Below are 21,453 nucleotides of genomic sequence, written 5' to 3'. Positions count from 1 at the left end.
GTAAAAATAAATAAACAGAGCAAGTCCCATGCTGGGACTGCAAAAAAATCACCAAAACACAAAGCAACATAGAAACATACTCCCAGCCCAAATCTACCCTCCAATTCCCACGCAGAACATTTTTTAAAAAGTAAAAAGCAGCACCTTACCGGTCAAAAGCCTCCTGGAGGTCCTCAGAAGCCAGCAATGGTGGTGGTGGGGGACTCCCCACGGGGCCTGCTGAGGCCTCCGGAGGCCTGGGAAGCCAGCGATGGTGGCTGGGAGAGGCCCCCACGGGGCCTGCTGAGGCCTCCAGAGGCCTGGGAAACCAGCTAAGGTGGCGGGGGGGAGGCACCCACGGGGCCTGCTGAGGCCTCCGGAGGCCTGGGAAGCCAGCGATGGTGGATGGGAGAGGCCCCCACGGGGCCTGCTGAGGCCTCCGGAGGCCTGGGAAGCAAGCGATGGTGGCTGGGAGAGGCCCCCACGGGGCCTGCTGAGGCCTCCGGAGGCCTGGGAAGCCAGCGAAGGTGGCGGGAGGAGGCAAGGCCTCTGGAGGCCTGGGAAGCCAGCGATGGTGGCTGGGAGAGGCCCCCACGGGGCCTGCTGAGGCCTCCGGAGGCCTGGGAAGCCAGCGATGGTGGCTGGGAGAGGCCCCCATGGGGCCTGCTGAGGCCTCCGGAGGCCTGGGAAACCAGCAAAGGTGGCGGGGGGGAGGCACCCATGGGGCCTGCTGAGGCCTCCGGAGGCCTGGGAAGCCAGCAATGGTGGCGGGGGAGGCCCCCACGGGGCCTGCTGAGGCCTCCGGAGACCTGGGAAGCCAGCGATGGTGGCATGGAGGGGACAGTATTTGCTCCATAAGACGCATGCACTTTTCCCCCCAGTTTTTTTGGGAGAAAAAGTGCGTCTTATGGTGCAAAAAATACGGTAAACTGATGTAAAAACAGCCACACTGTATGTTGATTCAGTTCTTCAGAAGTACTGACCGTTCCTATGTGTTTGGGTGAGAAGTAGTTAATTGATTTTTAAAAGCATCAGGTTCTGGGATTTTTCCCTGTTTATTGTTTCTTGTGAATGGGAGTGAGCACAAGAGAGTATCCTGTGTAGACCATCTCAGCTGCTGCCATTGGTGTTCTCATCATTCAGGCTGCCCTTTGTTATGTAAAGCTTGGCATCCCTTCCCTTGCTGGCAATGTGGACATGACATTGCCATGCAATGTGAGGCCTTTTCCTGGCATTTTGACTCATAGATAGAGAAGCACAATATTTCACATTCATAAAGAAGAGTTGTTGTTGTTGTTGTTGTTGTTGTTGTTGTTGTTTTGAAGAATTCCATTTTCTGGTTTTTTCAAATGGAAGTTTAAATATACGTTCACTACATACAACTTTCAAGATAAACTTTCCCCGTATAGAATTATCCAGTGCCAGAAGATCACAGACGATGACCATATGGTCTCTGTGGTGGTTTATGGGGGAGAGCAGAATGAAGACTAGCTGGGATAAGGCTGCCATACTTCTGTGCCACAATTTTTTGAAGGGGCATTTTGGAGTTAATGCAAAGGTGAAGCAAAGCTATGAGTGAGTGCAACAGATGCAGTGGAAAAGAAAAACATACTCATCCTTTAATCTTTCATTTAAACTCAAGTTGTCATGCCCTTTCCGCAGAATGTGGACTTGAAAGCTACTTTCCAATTTCAAAACACTTTGTTTTGGTTAAGCAACCTGAGGAAGAAAAGTTATATAACCCCAATACTCGACATGTTTCCAAAAATATGTCCCTTTGCCTTTTGAATTAAAAAAATGAGAAGGGGCTGGGTGTTAGTAAAGATTGTCACTGGAAACCAAGGTCAAAATCATCTGTGCTTTGTTAAAGATGATCATAGTGAAGAAAGACAAGGGGACAAAATCAACTCTTTTGAAATGTGGTGTTGGAGGACAGCCTTACAGATACCACGGACCACCAGAGAGGCAGATGAGTGGGCACTAAATCAAGTGAAGCCTCAACTCTCATTAGAGGAAAACCAAGTAAACTGAGGCTAAAGTAAACTGTGATGCACATGCTGTATAATGAGAATATAGAACTGTGGCAATCAACGCTTTGTTGCCCCTATTTCTTTGGACCACACAGGTATTCTCCTAATACCAATTTATGTCCCACACAGGTGCTGCCAACTCTAAGGGTCATATAACTTAGGAAACAGGGGGCTTAATTAAGTATTCTTTTATTATTGAACAAATCAAAAGGGAAATCACAATAGATGGTTCAGGTGTTAATGCATATTGGATCATGTAGTCAATCACTTTTATTCTGAACTGCTGTATGCTTGCAATCAATATCTCTCAGGTAGTGTTTATACATTCATTACTGCTTGTTCAATGTGTTTTAAACTTCTCACTTTCTTCTCCTAACCCCCTTAAGATATAATCACTAACCCTCTCCTTCGTTCTCCTAAACCCTGACACTCCCTAACTCTTATAGAAAGACCTACTATATTAACAATAGTAAACTGACACACTTTGGAATCCAGAGGCTTTGTTATTTTATGAATTGAATGTTACACATGTGTTACATATGTATTTTGAGAAAAATAAAAAAAATAGTAACCAAGAGGGTGTCTACTTTTCCCAGAGGAGGTCACTGAATATGATGTGATTTCCTTCTCACCTGGTGTGTCAACTTTTTCCCTACTATTTGCTCCTTGCTGTTCAAGTCAGGCCTGAGAATAAGAACATAACATTTGGGAAGGAAGATACAACCCAGCAAGCCACCGCTGGAAGCCAAGATAGAGAAGACCTCCACGGCTACCATGTATTTCCCTTTAGTACTCAGGTAGGCTGGCAGAAAAGACACCCAAATGCTGCAAAACATCAACATGCTGAAAGTGATTAATTTGGCTTCATTAAAAGTATCTGGCAACTTGCGGACAAAGAAAGCCACTGTGAAACATATGATGGCTAACAGCCCCATGTAACCCAGGACAAGATAGAACATGAGGTCTGAACCTTCATTACATTGAACTATGATTGTGTCAGTCTGGGAATGCATGTCAAACTCTGGGAAGGGGGGAGAGGTAATCAACCAGACCACACAGATACCAGCCTGGATAAGAGAAGACACCATGATGACAGACCCTGCCAGCCGCTTCCCAAGCCATCTCTTCATCCCAAGTCCAGGCCTTGTAGCCATGAAGGCCACAATCACAGTGATGGTTTTGGCTAAGACACAAGCAACAGATACACAGAAGACGATGCCAAACACCGTTTGTCTCAGAAGGCAGGTGAGTGTTCCAGGCTGTCCAATGAAGAAGAAGGAACAGAGGAAGCAGAGAAGGAGAGAGGAAAGGAGAGCACAGGTGATGTTCCAGTTGTTGGCTTTGACCATGGGAGTGTGGCGGTACTGAATGAAAGTCCCCATCACTATCACTGTGCTGACAGAAAGGAAGAGGGCCAAGCTAGTCAGTATGGAGCCCAAGGGTTCCTCATAGTTGAGGTAGCTTAGAGCTTTGGGAATGCATCTGTCTTTATTCTTGTTTGGATACTGGTCCTTGGGGCATTCCTTGCATTGTTCTGTATCTGAAAGAAAAGAATGTGGTCTCAGTTTTGGAAGCACTCAACTTTTATTCATTCAGGAAACTGAACCATATGTAGGGGATTGGTATCAGGAGACAGGTCTCTCGTGTGCTGCCAGAGGCATCTGGTGGGGCCACTGTGAGATACAGGAAGGTGGACTAGATGGGCCTTTGGCCTGATCCAGCAGGGCTCTTATATTCTTATGAACCTTGATCTGAGTCCTGTTTTTCACCCAAAGTTAACAACTCTCTTGGGATATCCTTTTTGTTCTCTTTAGAAAAATTGGGCAAGCCTATCAATAGAAAGGAAATTAAAATTCCTCTATTTTTCTATATGTTATTCTTGATTCCCTGACTTACCCATTTGGCTTGAAATCCTCCCTTTAGGGCATGCAACACAGTCATAGCAGCACACCTGCTTCCCCTGTTGGACAGACATGCTCTCTCCTGGGTGGCAGCTCTCCACGCAGGTGGATCTAGGCTGACTCTAATGTTAATCAAAAGAAAGGTTATTTAGAACTCATATATCAATTGCAAAACTCCAGATGTGTAATTTAGCTTTCAACCTTCCCCAATCCTCTCTTTTCCAGATTATCTTGGAAAAGTTGCATCACACCAGGGAGATGTTCCTGGGAGACCAATGCTGCTTAATCACCAAAGGCAAGTCAACTTCTTATCCACCATTACTATTTTAACAACCCATCATGGAGCCCATTCCCCCTGACTTTTCTTTCTTTTAAAATATAAGGGTTTTATTTATTGGCCAGCATCCTGATGGTGTTTGAATAAAGTCTGTGTGACTTGCTGTATTCTCTTGTACATAACAGACATAGTGCCAGCTGTAAGTTTGCTCTTACACCATATTGTATGACCAAGGCAGAATATGGAAAGAGGCACTCTGGCCTTAGTCCAACTTCTAATCTCATCTAGATGGGTGAAATCAATGACTGAATGATGAGTCTAGGCATCTTTATATTCTACTGAATCAGTGGGGTGACTTCAGTTGGAAATCCCTCTCGCATCAGGCCAAGTTTAATGCTCTGCCTTCTGCTAGATGTATGTACAGTACTACATCTATAGCTTATACTAAGCTAACACTCTACTCCTGTTACTTTAGGTGTCTTCAGGTTCCACTAGTCTGCACCATGGTCTTTTGGCATTGAAATTGAATGTCTTCTCAGTCCAAATGGAGAATTCTCTCTTCCGTGGATTGATTGTGAATGAAGGACTGACTTATGTAGTATGGATACATTGGTACAAAAATGTGATGTCCCAGTTCTGTCTTTCTGGACTGTTCTGGCCAAACATTGAACTTGAGGTCCAAGGAGTCTGTAAAGGTTCTGCCTCTTTCTACAGGCCTCCTTTCCATTTGAGAAACAATCTTTAATGTGCCTAGCTATTCAGCACAACATTGACACTGGGAGCAAGGGAAGGACTGGCCATTCAAAAGACTTTTCATCAGTCAGTGCTGATGTATCAAGACTGATGCCACCTGAGATAGTCTCACAACTGTTGTTCATCCTCTGATAACCTCCCATACTGACTATTGCAAAGAAGTTTAAGTGGGTGAATCTTCAAAAGCAATCTGAAAACTTCTACCGTGGTGCCTTGCATAACAGGCGCCCCGTTTAATGACGAATTCGCATAGCGATGAAGAATTTGTGATCACTTTTGCGATCGCATAACGATGTTTCCTATGGGGGAAATCGCTTTGCGACGTACTCTGTTTCGCTTACTGATCATTGCATAGCAATGATTTTTTCCCAGCTGATCGGTGGTTCCAAAATGGCCACCGGGTAAAACAGGGATGGATTCCTCGCTTACCGGGCAGCTAAAATGGCTGCCATATGGAGGATTTTTGCTTAAAAGGTAAGTTTTAAGCCCATAGGAACGCATTGAAGTGGTTTCAAAGCATTCCTATGGGCTTTTTAATTTCATATAGCGACGAAATCGCTTTGCAGCGATTTTTGCTGCACGGATTATCGTCGCTATACGGGGCACCACTGTATTTTATTTCCATTCCTAGTTTTTCTAGTCTATTCGGATCAAATATTAGCACAACCACATAGCAATATCAAACATACACTCACAAATGAGACCGATGATGAAGAGTCAGCATATCTACCTGATCAAACCTCTCATTCCAGTTGATGGCACTTCCATTCAACACAAATCTCTGGCCCTCAGGAGCCGCAGGGTTCACACTTCCAACCCGGATTGTTTGGAAGGATTCGTTGGGGAACCTGACAAAATTGATGATATCATATCCTGCTTCTAATCCTCCTTTCTCATTAAAAAATATTTCTTCCCCAGCAGTGTTGTTAAACCAAATGTTTCTTAAAAAGGAGTGAAGCTGGAGGAGAAAAAATGATTTTATTAGGAAATAAAAATCCTGGAAATGATTTAATACTCTGCACTTTCAAGTATTTGAAAATATTCTATCCAAAGCATAATGGAAGAGGTATAGGCTTCCAGGTATTACTGTGTTGTTTTCTATGCACTTGCTCAGTGACTGCTTTATAACCTGTTCCAGAATTTTCCCTGGGATTGATATCAAGCTGACTGGTCTGTAGCTCCCAGGTTCCTCCTTGTTGTCCTTTTGGAAGACAGGAACAACATTAGTCCTCCAGTCATCTGGCACCTCACTCATTTCCCATGATTTCAAGAAAATAATGGACAGTGGGTCTGAGAGTAGTCACACAAGCCAGGAAGAGCCATACAGGGCAGAATTTGCCTCCCAATAGATATAAAGATAATTGACATCTCCAATCAATACTACATGGTGTCTCTTTGAAATGCATGCAATTTGTTTTTCAAAAGTTTTGTCTGCATCCTATCCTTCATCACGTGGTCAGTAGTACACTAGAACCATGCTCCTTTTATTTTTCACCCCAGCTAGAATGATTCGGATGCTCTCAATGGGCCAGCCAATCTCCTCCTCCTTTATTTCTGTGCAAGAATGTATATTTTTGACATATACTGGAAGTCCACCTCCCCATCTATTCTTTCTGTTCTTTTCAACAAATTGTATCCTGCAAATGCCATATCCCACTCATGATCAATTGTTCAATACTAAATGTTCTTAAAGTTTCTTACGATTGAATAATTACTCTTTAATCTGCTGATGCACACATGCACACACACATGTTTATATATATGAAAATCAAATGAGAATATTGATCATCATCTCTGTGTATTTTTATAGTGCTTCTGCTATGTGCAAACTCTCAAAAATTCAACATTTTCCTCACAAATTTCCAAGATTTCCTAGGGACCTCTTTCATCCTGGAAAATATTTTCGCAGCCTCCGTCGTAATGGTGGTGGTGGCAGTGGCAGTGGGTATTTGGCAGCTATTTCAAGACATTAAAAGACCATCCTCCCATCCCAAGACTTCCAAAGTTCCCTGGGATGAATGGGGTTCCTCGGGAAGCCACAGAATCTGGAGGGGGTCAGAAATTCTTAATTAACCAATGAATGGCACAGCAATGCCATCCTTGAGCTTGAGTGCATACAGCTGCACCAACAGGATGTCAGACATGGAATTCTACCCCAGGAAGGAACTGGAAACAACTCAGTCCCCCTACTTATGCATAACATCCATGACTAAAGTTATGCTGACAGATCCCACAGAAAGTGGGATCACTTTCACTCAAAAACAACCAATGAAGGAGAGCCCACCGTCTTCCAAGGTTGACCAGAACAGCTCTTATTGTTAGAAGCTTCTTCCTAAAGTTAAATGAAATATCCATTCCTATACAGTGGTGCCTCGCATAGCGATGATAATCGGTGCAGCAAAAATCACTGCAAAGCGATTTCGTTGCTATGCGATTTTAAAAAGCCCATAGGAATGCATTGAAACCCCTTCAATGCATTCCTATGGGCTTAAAACTCACCTTAAAGCAAAAATCCTCCATACGGTGGCCGTTTTCGCTACCCAGTAAGTGAGGAATCTGTGTGAAAACACAGCGGGCAGCCATTTTTTTACCCGGTGGCCATTTTGGAACCGCCAATCAGCTGTTAGAAAATCATCGCTTTGCAATGATTGGTAAGCGAAACAGGGTACCAATCATTGCAAAGTGATTTTTCCCCATTTAAAACATCGCAATGCGATCGCAAAAGCGATCGCAAAAAGTTTGTCGGTATGTGATTTCATCGTTAAACGAGATGCCCATTAAGTGAGGCACAACTGTATATATATTCATTTCCTTACTTCAGATCTTTCCCTCACAGGGAGAAGCCTCTATGACTGTTCCTCAAGCTGATCCAGTCTAAACTCTCCTTTGCTGTGCCCAGCTTTTCTGGATCTTTGCTTCATCACACTTGATTCGTATAATCAGACAGGTAACAGGCTATACAATAAGCAATAAGGAAGGGATTAATGACTTATTCCCTTCCCTCTTCATTCGGTTTGTATTTCATTTAATTACCTGCCATGGGTGAAGCTTCTGGAGGCTCCATTTCTCTCCAGGTCCATTTGTCTTCTGCTTGGCTCTTAATGAACAGGCTGCATGGAGCGCATGAGCTACAGCATAAACAGCATTGTAGGCACTGTAGCTCTGGCCAGACATGCCCATTTCAAACACACTTCCAGGAAGGCTCCTCAGCTTCTCCCTCCCACTACAAATCTCCCAATTTGGACCACTGAGGTTATAAAGTGGGATTGAACAGAGAAATGCTGTATACCAAAACTGATGGATGAAATAAATCTGGTCCTGATATGGGTTCATATTCTCCAGAAAGTTCTCAAATCCTGGCACCACGTTTGTGTGGAGTCTGAGGGACAAGGTTCCACTGAAAGATTTTGTGGTCAGTTTTATCCCAGTAGGTAAAGCTGTGAAATCCCACTGAGCTGTGGTCACCCACACCCTCCGTTGAGGCTGCATTTGCTGAAATTCAAAGATGTCTAAAACTAATCGTAGCCCCTCCAGAGACTGCCTGTCTCCGTACACAAGAATCACGTTAATTTCACTCAGAGAAAGAGTCCAATAGATTGGCGCCAGGATTACTTGAATTATTTCTTTTGGTGAAAACTCGGTCACTCTTGGGATGACCTCTGTCCAAGCAATGCAAATATGACTCTGCATAAACCTTGGTCTCAAGGTTCGAAGGAAGGTTTCCCCACTGTCATCCTTGGAAACGATGACGCCAATCCAGTTCCATCCAAAATGCTTAAAGAGCTGAACAATCGCATCATACTGAGCATCTTCCTTGGGGATCATCCGATAGAAAGAAGGGAACTGAACTTTGTCACTCAGTGCAGGATCAAATGAGCCATAGGTAAACTAATGGAAGAAATAGAGGATTTTTTTAAAAAAAAAAAAAAAAAGGTGCCCATGACTCCCTTTTCCTCAAGCATAACCAACTTTTTCAAAGACAAACATAAGGCTTGGTCATCATGAGTACAATCCAGTGAGGTTTTGTATTTTTAATATCCCCCACCCACCCTACAGGAAATCCCTCCACTACCATGGTATCTAAGGGTGCAAGGACATTCTGAGTAATTTGGGGAAAAACTGGAAGAGATGTAACATTTCTTCCTTCTGGATGCATGTAAGTAATCCTAAAAACCTACCTGTGGTATGTTGTAGAGGTTTAAAAGATAAGCCATCTGTATGGAATTTTGGGAGGTGAGCCCACCTATAGCAGCCATCACTTTCTCCTTCCTGCCACAGTTGTAGTTGGGGGGATTCCCTTTCCCCAGGAACAGGAGATCCAGGCTGTTTGCACAGGCTCTCAAGGAATCAAAGACATTGTCATAGATCTTGTAACCCAATGTGATATTTGGCAGCAGATCAACATTCTTGTTGATCTCATGGAGAGCAAAAACAAAGGCTAGGACATGCTGGTAGTTTTTAGGGATCACCCTGCAAAGACATTTTAAAGAACTCTTACAACAAATGTGTTGCAAATTTTAATCAAAATTCCCCTATTTAAGTTAGAAAGAAATTGTCTCCCAACACCTTTGCAAAAATCAGTCTCAGGTGTATGATTGTCCTAAGGCAGTATGTTTAAAAGCGTCTTTGTAGCAGCACCAAAAATATTCAATGGGGGGGGTGTTATCTAGTGAAGCTCTTGGTCTGAGAAAGGCAGAACAACATCTGCATTCACCTGAGAACCCTACAGAGGCCACAATGACACACTCACTTTCAAAGTGTAAGCATCTTTGAATATATTGAGGATAACAGCTCCATAAGACCTTCATAGGCTTGCTTCAAAAGTGTTCATAAATATGAATCAGACTTGCTGGAAATGTTCAACTCCAGATGTTGCAAAAGTACAAAATTTTGTGGAGGCTATCAGCGCTCCAACCTCTTTCCCAAATGACAAATTTGCTCTTCGGATGGACTACAGGTCAGCCCTTTTGGAGAATTTCCAAGAGGATCAATATCCCAACCCTGACACCAGCCTAAGTCACAAATGGTTCCAGGAACGGAGATCAAAGACATTGACAGAGGTCCAGATCCTACCACATCCTCAGGCCTACTTAAAAAAAAAATTTCACGAATTGAAATCAAGGACTCTTCTGAAAAATCACAATTGGTGTGGCACTGCTGTGCACTCTCTACTACATCTACATTGTCAACCTTTTGGGCAAAGAACAAAGGAAATACAAACTCCCACTCATAATGAGTAATTCAATTTATGGCAATAAGAAGCACCCTCAGCCCAGATTAGCCTCTTTTTTTAAGTCATCCTAATGAAAAAGACCTACTTACACTGCATTTGATTGAAAGAAATCAGGGTTTTCCTTAAACGTCCGCATAAACAAGTCAGCAAGTTTGAAGGATACAAATTCACCAATAATCATCTCATCTGAAGGATCATGCAAATGTGTTAGAGGTCTTCTCTTCCAACTACACAAAGAAGAGTTCATGCTCCTACTTGAAAAATAATTAAGTGTTTGCATCAGCAGAACCAGGTGGAGCATTGGGAAATATCTGGCCAGGTTAGGTGGCTTCATGGTCTCCTCTTGGTACCAGAGCAGTGTTCCTCTTAGTGGAAGGTATAAAAGGATTTCCAATCACAGAGCCATCAGTTCTGTCTGTGAGTCTGAGATGTGTATGTACTATGAACAACAGTCTTTATAAACTGATTGCAGCTCCCCCCTGGTAGAAATGGGCTTTGGAGAGAGCCAGAGACATTGCCCTTGGAGGCCTCTAATGACTGTGAATTCCAAGAAAAGCATCCATGCTGTACATGGTCCTTTTGATAATTATAAGGTAGGTAATTAAGGCTCACTCAAATTGGAGGTTGCCTGTTCTATCCTGGAATAGTAAAACGTTGATCGAAAACTGCATCAAGGGGCAAAGTAGCCTCCAAACAGGTTGAGTCACTTTTTGACAGGATAACTTTCTAACTGTCTGGCACGAGACCAGACAGAAGAAGGGCTTGCAGTCAGAAAGCCTTCAATTCTGCCTTTGAGTCTGAGAGGTTACATACAGTGGTACCTCGCTTAGCGATGTTAATCCATGCAGAAAAAATCGCTGCTAGGCGATAACATTGCTAAGCGGTATTAAAAACCCCATAGAAACGCATTAAAATGCAATTAATGCATTCCTGTCAGCTAAAAACTCACTTTTAAGCGAAGATCCTCCATAGGGGTAGCCATTTCTGATGCCTCTTAAGTGAGGAAAAACAGCGGGGGGCCATTTTGTTTACCCAGCGGCCATTTTGAAACCGCCGATCAGCTGGCCGAAAATGGAGGCTTTGCAATGATCGCTTCCCTGCGATTATCGCAAAGCGAAATTCACCCATAGGGACGATCACAAAGCGATCGCTTTTGCGATGGCAAAAGTCCATCACAAAGCTATAAGGAGCGATCGCTATGCGAGGCACCACTGTACTTTGAAAAGTAGTCTTTATACACTGATTGCAGCTCTCCCTGATAGAAATGAGCTTTAGGGAAAGACACTGATTTTGGCCATAGAGGCCTGCAATGACTGTGAAGAAGTGCAGCAGTGCTGGACTCAGTACTTTTGATAATTATAAGGTAGGTAATTAAGGTTCATTAAATTTTTTGGTGACCTGTTCTGACTTGAAGTAGTAAAACTTTGACAGAACACTCTATTAAGAGGCAAAGTAGCCTCCAAACAGGTTGAGTTACTTTCTGACAGGATAACATCAGAAGAAGGTGACTGGTAGATAACCACATTATATCGCTATTCTGAAAACCAGATAAGTAATTGACTTCTGTAGTTAGTGTACTGTCTACTGAGCCTTCTCCTCAGTCTCTCAATCCCAAAGGGGAGTTATTATGATTAAGTCCCATAGAACACTGTCTTCTAGCAATGATGTTCTGAGGTTTCCTTCCAGAACTGATATGAAGACAAGCTTTCTCTGTTACTTAAAGGCTTATATATTCATCATGAATATATCCACTGATAGACCATATATAGCGGTGCCTCGCTCTACGATTGCTTCATTTAACGACGAAATGACATAACAATGAACTTTCTGTGATCACTTTTGCAATTGCAAAATGATGGTCTAAATGGAGGAATTTCGCTTTGCGATGATCGGTTCCCTGCTTCGGGAACCAATTCTTCACAAAACGACGATTTTCCAACAGCTGAACGGCGGTTTCAAAATGGTTCCCCGCTGTGTTTAGGCATGGATTCCTCGCAAGACAGGCAGTGAAAATGGCCACCCTATGGAGGATCTTCACTGGACGGTGTGTTTTAAGCCCATCGGAATGCATTAACAGGTTTTAATGCACTTCTATGGGCTTTTTAATTTTGCTTTATGATGTTTTCGTTCTACAACGATTTCGCTGGAACGAATTAACATCGTAATGCGAGGCACCACTGTATATGACTAGACATGGGGACAAAAAAAAAACCCAGATTGCTATATTCATCAGAAATCACTGATTCATGTAATATTAATCACTTTGTATTTGTCAGTTCCAGAGGTCCTGACAAATACGAAGTGAAAAATATTTCACATTTTTATTTGTCCCTTTGCTGAGTCTGGGCCCAAAGAGCAAGCTAGACTGTCAAAATGGCTGTTCCGGCGGCCTAGTTTGCTCATTCTTTATATGGGCCCCCTGAATAGCAGCTTGGTTGGCCCGCTCTCTCAGCCCCACAGCCCACCCTTGTCCTCTTCCCGATGCCCCCTAATTGCATCCCACCTTGTAGTCTCACTTTCACCACCGCTGTTAACACCGCCTGAAAGGAAACTGCTATTCCAGCAGGTTAGCTTAATCTTTCTTCCTCTGTGGGCGTTTATCAGCTGATCAGCATCCACAGAGGCAGGGATAATCTGCTGTCACAGTTCTATCCAGCTATCCTGCTCTGTCTGCTTATCAGCCAGGCCCTTAGGCAGAGAGTATAGGGTAGGTGGACAGGCTAGCCTCTGAGGCTGTATTTTGGGGGGTCCACAAATGTGTGAGGATAATATTTCCAGAAGATAGATTGAGATGACACAGATTACCTGTCCCTCATCTCATTAGATTGTCTTGGAGATAATGGCCATTGGAAGTACATCTAGAACAATGTAAGGGAATTCTTTGGCATGGACCCCAAGAAAGGAAAGCTAGAAGAGGTCCTAGACCAGAAACTAGGATTTTGGGAGAGAGAGAGAGATGCTTACAGGATTCTCTGACTAAATCTGGATTGTGAGGGCAAGGGCAGCCTAAAGAGGCCTGGCAGGGTCACTAGGAGTCATTCACCAGCAGCTGGGTTAGGTAGAGATAGATACAGCAAGCAGGTTCACCCCAGGACAACTAATATGGCTACTCTACATCTCATTATATGGTTTCTGGCCAGGCTTTTCAGCCATGTGTTCACTTAATCTGTCCTGCCGTGCTCCTAATATTGCCCACCAGGCAAATGTTCCATAATGGTTAAAGGACACTTGAAACCTAATGGGCTGCTTCACTAGGACAAAGAAGGAGATGAGCAAATTCTGATTGAGGTAATTCAGAGGATTCTAGGCTTCTTGCTAGGTCCCCAGATAATCATAGCACTAGCAGTCGTCGTCAAAGAAGAAGAAGAAGAAGAAGAAGAAGAAGAAGAAAAGAAGAAGGTGGTCCACTCTGTATTGCGCTTCTCTTCAGGAGGGCTAGCCTGTGAGGTTACTTTTTAGATTGGGGGATTCATGACTTCTATGCCCATATTTCATCAGAGGTGTCTAGAGTTCTATTCCTGCATTTCCTTCCAGGGATGTGACTCACTTTGAACCAGAGGCCTTTTTTTTAAGTCATTGTTTTTATCCTATACTTGACCAGATATATTTTCCAGCTAAAACAGTCAGTGAGACTGCAGGAGTGTTTTCCAAACCAATTTAGTGATATAAATCTAAAACCTGACTGCTTCTTCCCACTAATAAAAACTCTTCCACTTATTTTAAAGTATTAATTTTCTTAGCTGTAAAAAAGGACAAACATGAAAAACCTGATCGTAGCAGGATGGAGCTGAGCTCCTAGCACAAACTGATGCCAAGGACATGGTTTCCTTGACAGTATCTCTAAAGTTGTTCCTTGAAATGGCATTGCAGAGGGAAGCTACACCAGAGTGGGCCACAGAAATGTGGCGTAAGGATTAAGGTAGGAGAGGATTCAATGGTTAGGAGGGGCACCTCCATAATGGCAAACCTCTAAAAATACTAACATACTTTAAGTTAACTTAAAATCATGGTCACAAATATAGGAAGACAATATTAACTTAACAAAAGCAATTAATTACAAAGAAAATATGTGTAAGCTGTTCTATAGATGGTATATCACACCTGAAAAGTTATCGAAAAGATATCAAAGTACAGTGGGGTCTTGACTTAAGAACGGCTCGAGTTAAGAACATTTTGACTTAAGAACCACTCTCATAGGAAAATATTGACTTGACTTACATACTTAGATTTGAGTTAAGAACTGAAAAAAAAAACGTGGGAGGCAGGGAAAGTGCAAAATTTGAACTTTCAGTTAACTGTTGGCCAGTGAAAAGGGTGCCTGTCTGCTTCCTCACTCCTCCCAGCATTTAGAAAGTGGATTGGGAGACAGTCTTCGGACTGCCTGGTACTGTACTGCCTGGACTGTATTTTCCCTGCCTTCCCTTAACCTTTCTTGACCTAAGAAAAAAAGAAACAAAATATCCCCCTCTAGTGGTCGAAGCCAGAATAGCAGCTTCCCATTAGTTTCTATGGACGGAGAAGAGCAGATACGGATCAAATGGTTTTCAATGCATTCCTATGGGAAATGCAGATTTGACCTGAGAACTTTTTGACTTGAGAACCACTTTCCAATACGGATTAAGTTCTCAAGTCAAGACCCCACTGTACCTCTAACAAATGTTGGAAATGTAAAGTAAAAGAAGGTAGCTGTTATCATATGTGGTGGACTTGTGGGGAAGTTAAGAGCTTTTGGAAACTAGTCCATGGGTTTTTACAAAAAATGTATCCTCTATAATTCCATAGGAACCTGGATTGTTTTTGTTGAATATAATATACCGGACTCAATAGAAAAAGAAGAAAGATATTTGATCAGACATGTAACTACAGCAGCAAGGATTTTTTATGTGAAATGCTGGAACAAAGATAAGACTCTAACAACCCAGGAGATAATAGAATTTTTTTTGAAGCAGCAGAGATGGATATTTTAACTGAAGTTGTTGTTGTTGTTTAGTCATTTAGTCGTGTCCAACTCTTCGTGACCCCATGGAACAGGGCACGCCAGACCCTCCTGTCTTCCACTGCCTCCCGGAGTTGGGTCAAATTCATGCTAGTCACTTCGATGACACTGTCCAACCATCTCAAATTGTTGAGGCTAGGAAAAAGTGGGAACCTTTCTATAATTGGATGAGAGATGAGAAAATGAATGGGTTAAAATTATAAGAAAGAAGATATAAGATATAATTGTAGAGTTTAAAGGCTTAGAAAAAAATGGCAAAGTAAGTGTGAACTAACCTAAGTAAGAAAACATAACCGCAAAGGTAATGATAATACACATATATGTTGTTCTCTATCATATTCTGTACTTTTATATTTACCCCAGTACCCTGTTCCAAATTCCCTTCCCTATGATCTTTCCTTACCCAATCAAAAATGAATAGTAAAAAAACCCTAAAATTTGAAAGCAGCAAGAGTACAAGAAGGATCAACCATCCAAACTTTCTGAATGCTTAAAATTTCTATGAGAATAAATGTATCCCATCCACCTGCCCTCTGATTCCCACACTTCTAGAATTTGACTAAATGTGAAAACAGATGTTCTAGTTTTCTTTTGCCAAAATGTATACTTAGCAACAGTGCCTCTGTTGTATCACTCCGTCTTGAATTGAACTGAAAAACCAATCACAAGGGAAATGGGGCTAGAGAAAGCAACCTCTATCACAGTGCTTCCTAACCCTTTCCCCGCTTGCTTCTTCCCATCTGCTGAGGATGTCCCCCTGACTGCTTTTTTGGGGCGAGAAATGGCAGGGTCTGAGCCTCTTCTAGCTAGCCACCTGGTGCCTCTGACTCTGCTTAGCTATAACTTCACAGCCAAAAAATCCATCGCTGAACATTGTGACTCCTGGCCCTTTAAAGAACATTGCAAATCAGCGCCACCATTAACATCGTCAAGGCCGATTACATCAGTAACAAGGCCAGGTGGAGGAGGAGGACAGTTATGGGTGTTTTGTGGGGGTTAATAAGTTTGGGATTTTGTATTTAGATTTATTTATTATTATTATTATCATTATTATTTTTAACTTTTACTTTGATATTATTATTAATTGTATTTAAGCTATGTTTATTTACTTTATGTATATTATTTTTATGCTTTGCTATATTGTATATGATTAGTTATCTTCTCTGTTATCTGATTTAGTTGTATTATTTTAATTTTTCACCTTCCCTTCTTCCCTCCTTTCCTACTTCTTTCCTCCCCCTTCCTTCCTCCTTCCCTCCCTTCCCCCCTCTGACATGGAATTGATGGCCTGCCACCCCAGTGAGGGACCCCAAAATATCTCTGTGGTCACGGGTAGAGGGAAATATGGCATGGCCACAATCCCTACTCGTGTAAGAAGAACGATGCACAGATGCCTGAAGGCTGTGCATTGTTCTGAGATCGTGACCAGCCCTCAGTATCGAGGCAGCCAGACCAGCCAGCCTTCCACTCTACGCCTGGTGCTGTTGAATGCCAGGTCTGCATCCAATAAGGCCCAGGTAATCCACGACCTTATCCTGGAGGAGGATGCAGACCTGGCATGCATAACCGAAAAATGGATAGGCGGAGAGGGGGGTCCCCCCTAGCACTCATCTGTCCGCCCGGTTATGCTGTCCAACACCAGGGTAGACTGGAAGGACGGGGGGGGAGTTGCCATTGTTTACAAATCCATCCTAGAGGTTACTAGGCGCTCCTCAGTGGTAAAGCCGGGTCTGGAGGCTCTCCACGTATCGATAGGGGCCAGGGATGGTATTGGGATCTTGCTGGGTTACCGTGCTCCCCGTGACCCAGCCATTTCCCTACCGGAGTTGGTGGACTTTGTCTCCGCGGCACTGTTGGTCTCCCCAAAGCTGTTGGTTTTGGGGGACTTCAACGTGCATGCGGAGGCAGAGATTTCCGGTCCAGCTCTTGAGTTCTTGGAGACCATGGCCTTCTTGAACATGTCCCAACATGTCAACGGCCCCACCCACGTGGGTGGCCACACACTTGATCTGGTTTTTTCCACCAGTGGGAGCGAGAGTGGTCCGATGGTGACTGACCTTGAGTCGGTCCCTCTGTCATGGTCGGATCATCACCTAATAAAATGTAACCTCAACATGGCCCTCCCCCCTCGCAGGGAGCAGGGACCTATTGTTATGGTCCGCCCTCGAAGACTACTGGATCCGAATGGATTCCAGGATGCCATGAGAGGAGTTCCGACTGACCTGGCTGGCGCTCCTGTCGAGGCTCTGACCGTCAGCTGGTTCGCCGCTGCGGCTAGGGGCTGTTGACACGATCACACCTAAGCGCCCTCTCCAACACAGAGCCCGCCCGGCGCCTTGGTTTAACCAGGACCTCTGGGCACTGAAGCGGATAGGGAGACGGCTAGAGCACAAATGGAGAAAGGACCCGACGGATCACAATTGGATAGCTGTTAAGGTCACCACTAACCTTTACCTGGCTAAGGTAAAGGCTGCCAGTCGAGCATACTTCGCTAACCGGATGAGCGAAGCATCCAACCAGCAGGCGGAATTATTCCGTATAGTGCGCGACCTATCCGGAATTGGTCCGGGTGATGGGCCTCCCCCTAGTTTTTCACCGGACCAATTTGCAGCATTTTTTAAATCTAAAGTGGAGGCCATCCGCCGGGACCTCTCTCCTTTTTTCAACACAGTGAGTCGAGCTGAGATGTCCAGCGCTCCGTCTTGCCGGGTAACCTTTGATTCCTTTCAGCCAGTCATGCCTGACACTGTGGCCAGGGCGCTTGATCGCTGTCGGGCCACCACCTCCTCCCTTGACCCTTGCCCGGCCTGGCTAATCAAAGCAGCCAGGCCTACAACAATGGAATGGGCCACTGTAATAATTAATGGGTCTCTCCTGGAGGGCAGATTTCCATCTGCCCTCAAGGAGACACTCATTAGGCCCATTAGGAAGAAACCAAGTTTCGCGGTGGACGAGATTGGCAACTATAAGCCGGTCACCAATGTTTCTTTCCTAAGCAAGGTGGTTGAGAGGGTGGTGGCTGACCAGCTTCAGGCGCACCTGGATGAAACAGATGCCCTGGATCCATTTCAGTCGGGCTTCAGGCCACGCTATGATACAGAAATGGCATTGCTCGTCGTGTGCAATGAGCTACTGAGGGAGGCCGACAGGGGAAAAGTGTCCCTGCTGGTCCTCCTCGACATCTCAGCGGCCTTTGATACCATTGACCACGGTATCCTCCTGGGGAGGCTCTCCGAGTTGGGAATTGGTGGCCTGGAATTGGCCTGGCTCCGTTCCTTCTTGGAGGACCGCCCCCAGAAAGTACAGCTTGGGGAGAATGTCTTGGCCCCGTGGAGTCTCAACTGTGGGGTTCCACAGGGGTCGATTATCTCCCCAATGCTGTTTAACATCTATATGAGGCCGCTGGGTGGGGTCATCAGGGGATGTGGAGCTCGGTGTCATCAGTATGCTGATGATACTCAGCTGTACATCTCCTTTCCACCTACTACAGGAGCTGCCGTCCTGTCCCTTCAGCGCTGCCTGGGGACCGTACTGCAATGGATGCAGGAGAACGGGTTGAGGCTGAACCCGGACAAGATGGAGGTACTGAGGGTGGGCGCTCCCACAGTCGGGTGTTTGGGAAACTCCCTCACTTTTGGGGGAGCGACCCTCCCCGCCAAGGACGGGGTCAGCAGCTTGGGGATCCCTCTGGACCCAGCGCTCACCATGGAATCCCAGGTTGCGTCGGTTGTCCGAACTGCCTTTTACCATCTTAGGCGGATAGCCCAGCTGCGGCCCTATCTCGAGGTGGGGGCGCTCACTACATTGGTGCATGCGCTCGTAATCTCAAGATTAGACCACTGTAATGCGCCCTACATGGGGCTGCCTTTGATGCTGCTGCGGAAACGACAGGTGGTGCAGAATGCGGCGGCCAGACTCCTCAGTGGTGTGAAAAGATATCAACACATTTCGCCCACTCTGGCCGCATTGCATTGGCTGCCCATCTGTTTCCGCATCGACTTCAAAGTGTTGACGCTTACTTATAAAGCCCTAAACGGCTTAGGGCCTCGATACCTGGCGGAACGCTTATTTCCACCAAGTTCTACCCGTGTCACTCGCGCGAGTCAGGAGGTGAGGCTGAGGAGCCTAACGCCGAGGGAGGCCCGGAAAGAAAATACAAGAAATCGGGCCTTCTCGGCAGTGGCTCCTCACCTCTGGAATAACCTTCCCCCTGACATTCGCGCGGCTCCCTCACTGGGTACTTTTAAAAAACAACTAAAAACTTTGATGTACCGGTAGGCCTTCTCGTTTATCAACTCCTGATCCCTCTTCCTTCTTCTTCCTTAGTTCTGTCCCATCTTGTCGTAACCTTTCCTTTGTATAATTATTTTAACTGTATTGTTGTTGTTTTATTGTTGTAAGCCGCCTAGAGTAATCTTAATTGATTATATAGGCGGGATATAAATAAAATAAATAATAAATAATAATAATAATAATAATAATAGGTCCCCAGAGGTTCTTGGACTACAACTCCCAGAAGCCTTCACCAGTCACTGTGCTGGCCAGGATTTCTAGGAGTTGTTGTCCAAGAACATCTGGGGACCCAAAGTTGGGAAAACCACTGCTCTAGCATCTGGAGTGTTCCTTATTTAGAGATGGGGTTTTCAATTTGGCCAGCACCTTAAAATGAAGGAGAGCTTTAAAAAACATAGTTATGTCTATCTACTGAGGTTGCACCAATGAGGGTGCCCATATCAGAGTGCATTGAAGCAATTTTGTTCACAAGCTGTTGTGCAAATATTTCACAATAAACTAGTGAGTGGACTATTTTCTCTTCTCCTAGGCCTGAATGGAACAGGCCCTTAATAGCAATTGCCTCTCCATCAATTGGTGGGGAGCAGATGGGGAAGGGTGAGCTAGTGGTACTCATGCTTGTGGACTTCCAAAGGCTGCTCTTTGATTCCTTTTTTACGACTATCTAGGTCTTTAGCCAGAGGTGGCTTTTTTTGTGTTGATGTAATTGACTGTTACCTAGAACAAAGATTTGCTGGCCAAATGTTCCAGGCCAGCAACACCAGTTTAGCCTTTTTCTCCCCACACCCAAAAAACAAACAAACAAACAAACAAACAAACAGCCCAGACTGCATCGGAAGGAGTGTATTTTGAGAGATCCCAAAGCACCCTAGCTATCCTTGACCAACAGCACTTTGATGGATAGACTAGTGGCTTGACTCATCTGAAGGAAGTGGTCAGTGAACTTGACCCGGATAAAGAGGCAACCTCGACATCCCCCAGCCTCTTTCTCCCCACTACTCTAGGAGCAATCCTTGATTATTCAAAAAGCTGGATGAACTGCTCAGTCTTCCTGCAATTTTTGATAACATTCTCTCACTTCAAGGTAAGGCAGGTCTGACTGTCAGAATCAAAAACACCTTCTTCTTCTTCTTCTTCTTCTTCTTCTTCTTCTTCTTCTTCTTCTTCTTCTTCTTCTTCTTCTTCTTCTTCTTCTTCTTCTTCTTCTTCTTATTATTATTATTATTATTATTATTATTATTATTATTATTATTATTATTATTAATAACAACAATAATAACAATAATAACAATAATAACAATTACAATAACAATTACAACAACAACAACAACAACAACAACAACAACAACAATAACAATAACAATAATAATAATAATAATAATAATAATAATAATAATAATAATAATAATAATAATAATAATAATAATAATAATAATAATAATAATAATAATAATAATAATAATAATAATAATAATAATAATAATAATAATAATAATAATAATAATAATGTTATTGTTGCTTCTGCTGTTTGTTTGTTTGTTTGTTTGTTTACCTCCCATCTGGCAGCCAGGGCCACTCTGGGCAGTTTACGACAGATAAATAAAAAGAATAACAAAACAATACATTATCAATACAATTGGGACAGAAATCAAATATCATAAAGTGCAATGAAACCAAATGCAATAAATTACAATTGAAAGCATAAAATATAAAAGGCAAGAAGCTTGGTGGTGTGATGGATGATGCTTTAGCAAAACCAACACACTTCCTGACCATCTTCCCTATAATTATTAAAATTGCTCTGTTTAGCCGTGCTGCTGCTTCAAATCCCCAGAGTAAAAAAAAAAGACACTGCCATGGTTTTTCCTTCAGAAAAAGTAACAAAAATATGTCATTTTTTTCTCTGAAACATTTCCCTCATGCTAGAAATGCTCCTGTCCAAACAATTCATTCAATCAATCAATCTTTATTACGGTCATTGACCACCATGT

General features: G+C 43.7%; 1 protein-coding gene across 1 annotated transcript; it reads right to left on the bottom strand.

Moving 5' to 3' along the window:
- Nucleotides 1–1,450: 1,450 nt before the first annotated feature.
- Nucleotides 1,451–13,326, bottom strand: LOC110070536 (vomeronasal type-2 receptor 26-like). Its single transcript, XM_078378771.1, has 3 exons — nt 13,289–13,326; nt 9,184–9,410; nt 1,451–3,549 (listed from the first exon to the last, which is right to left on the bottom strand). The coding sequence occupies exons 1-3, from the start codon at nt 13,324–13,326 to the stop codon at nt 2,612–2,614; spliced, it is 1,203 nt and encodes a 400-aa protein (XP_078234897.1). The 3' UTR covers nt 1,451–2,611.
- Nucleotides 13,327–21,453: the final 8,127 nt, after the last annotated feature.

This window comes from Pogona vitticeps, chromosome 6, assembly GCF_051106095.1.
Source record: "Pogona vitticeps strain Pit_001003342236 chromosome 6, PviZW2.1, whole genome shotgun sequence".
In the NCBI taxonomy this organism is placed as follows: domain Eukaryota; kingdom Metazoa; phylum Chordata; class Lepidosauria; order Squamata; family Agamidae; genus Pogona; species Pogona vitticeps.
This window is presented reverse-complemented; position numbering and strand designations above follow the sequence as displayed.

Excerpts from the sequence above, each read along its gene's own strand:
- LOC110070536 (XM_078378771.1), bottom strand. The coding sequence starts at position 13,326 with ATGGCTGAAAAGCCTGGCCAGAAACCATATAATGAGAT. Across the intron at positions 9,411-13,288 it reads CAGAAACCATATAATGAGAT|GGTGATCCCTAAAAACTACC; the intron begins GTAGAGTAGCCA and ends ATGTCTTTGCAG. Across the intron at positions 3,550-9,183 it reads GAAAGTGATGGCTGCTATAG|ATACAGAACAATGCAAGGAA; the intron begins GTGGGCTCACCT and ends CTTTTCTTTCAG.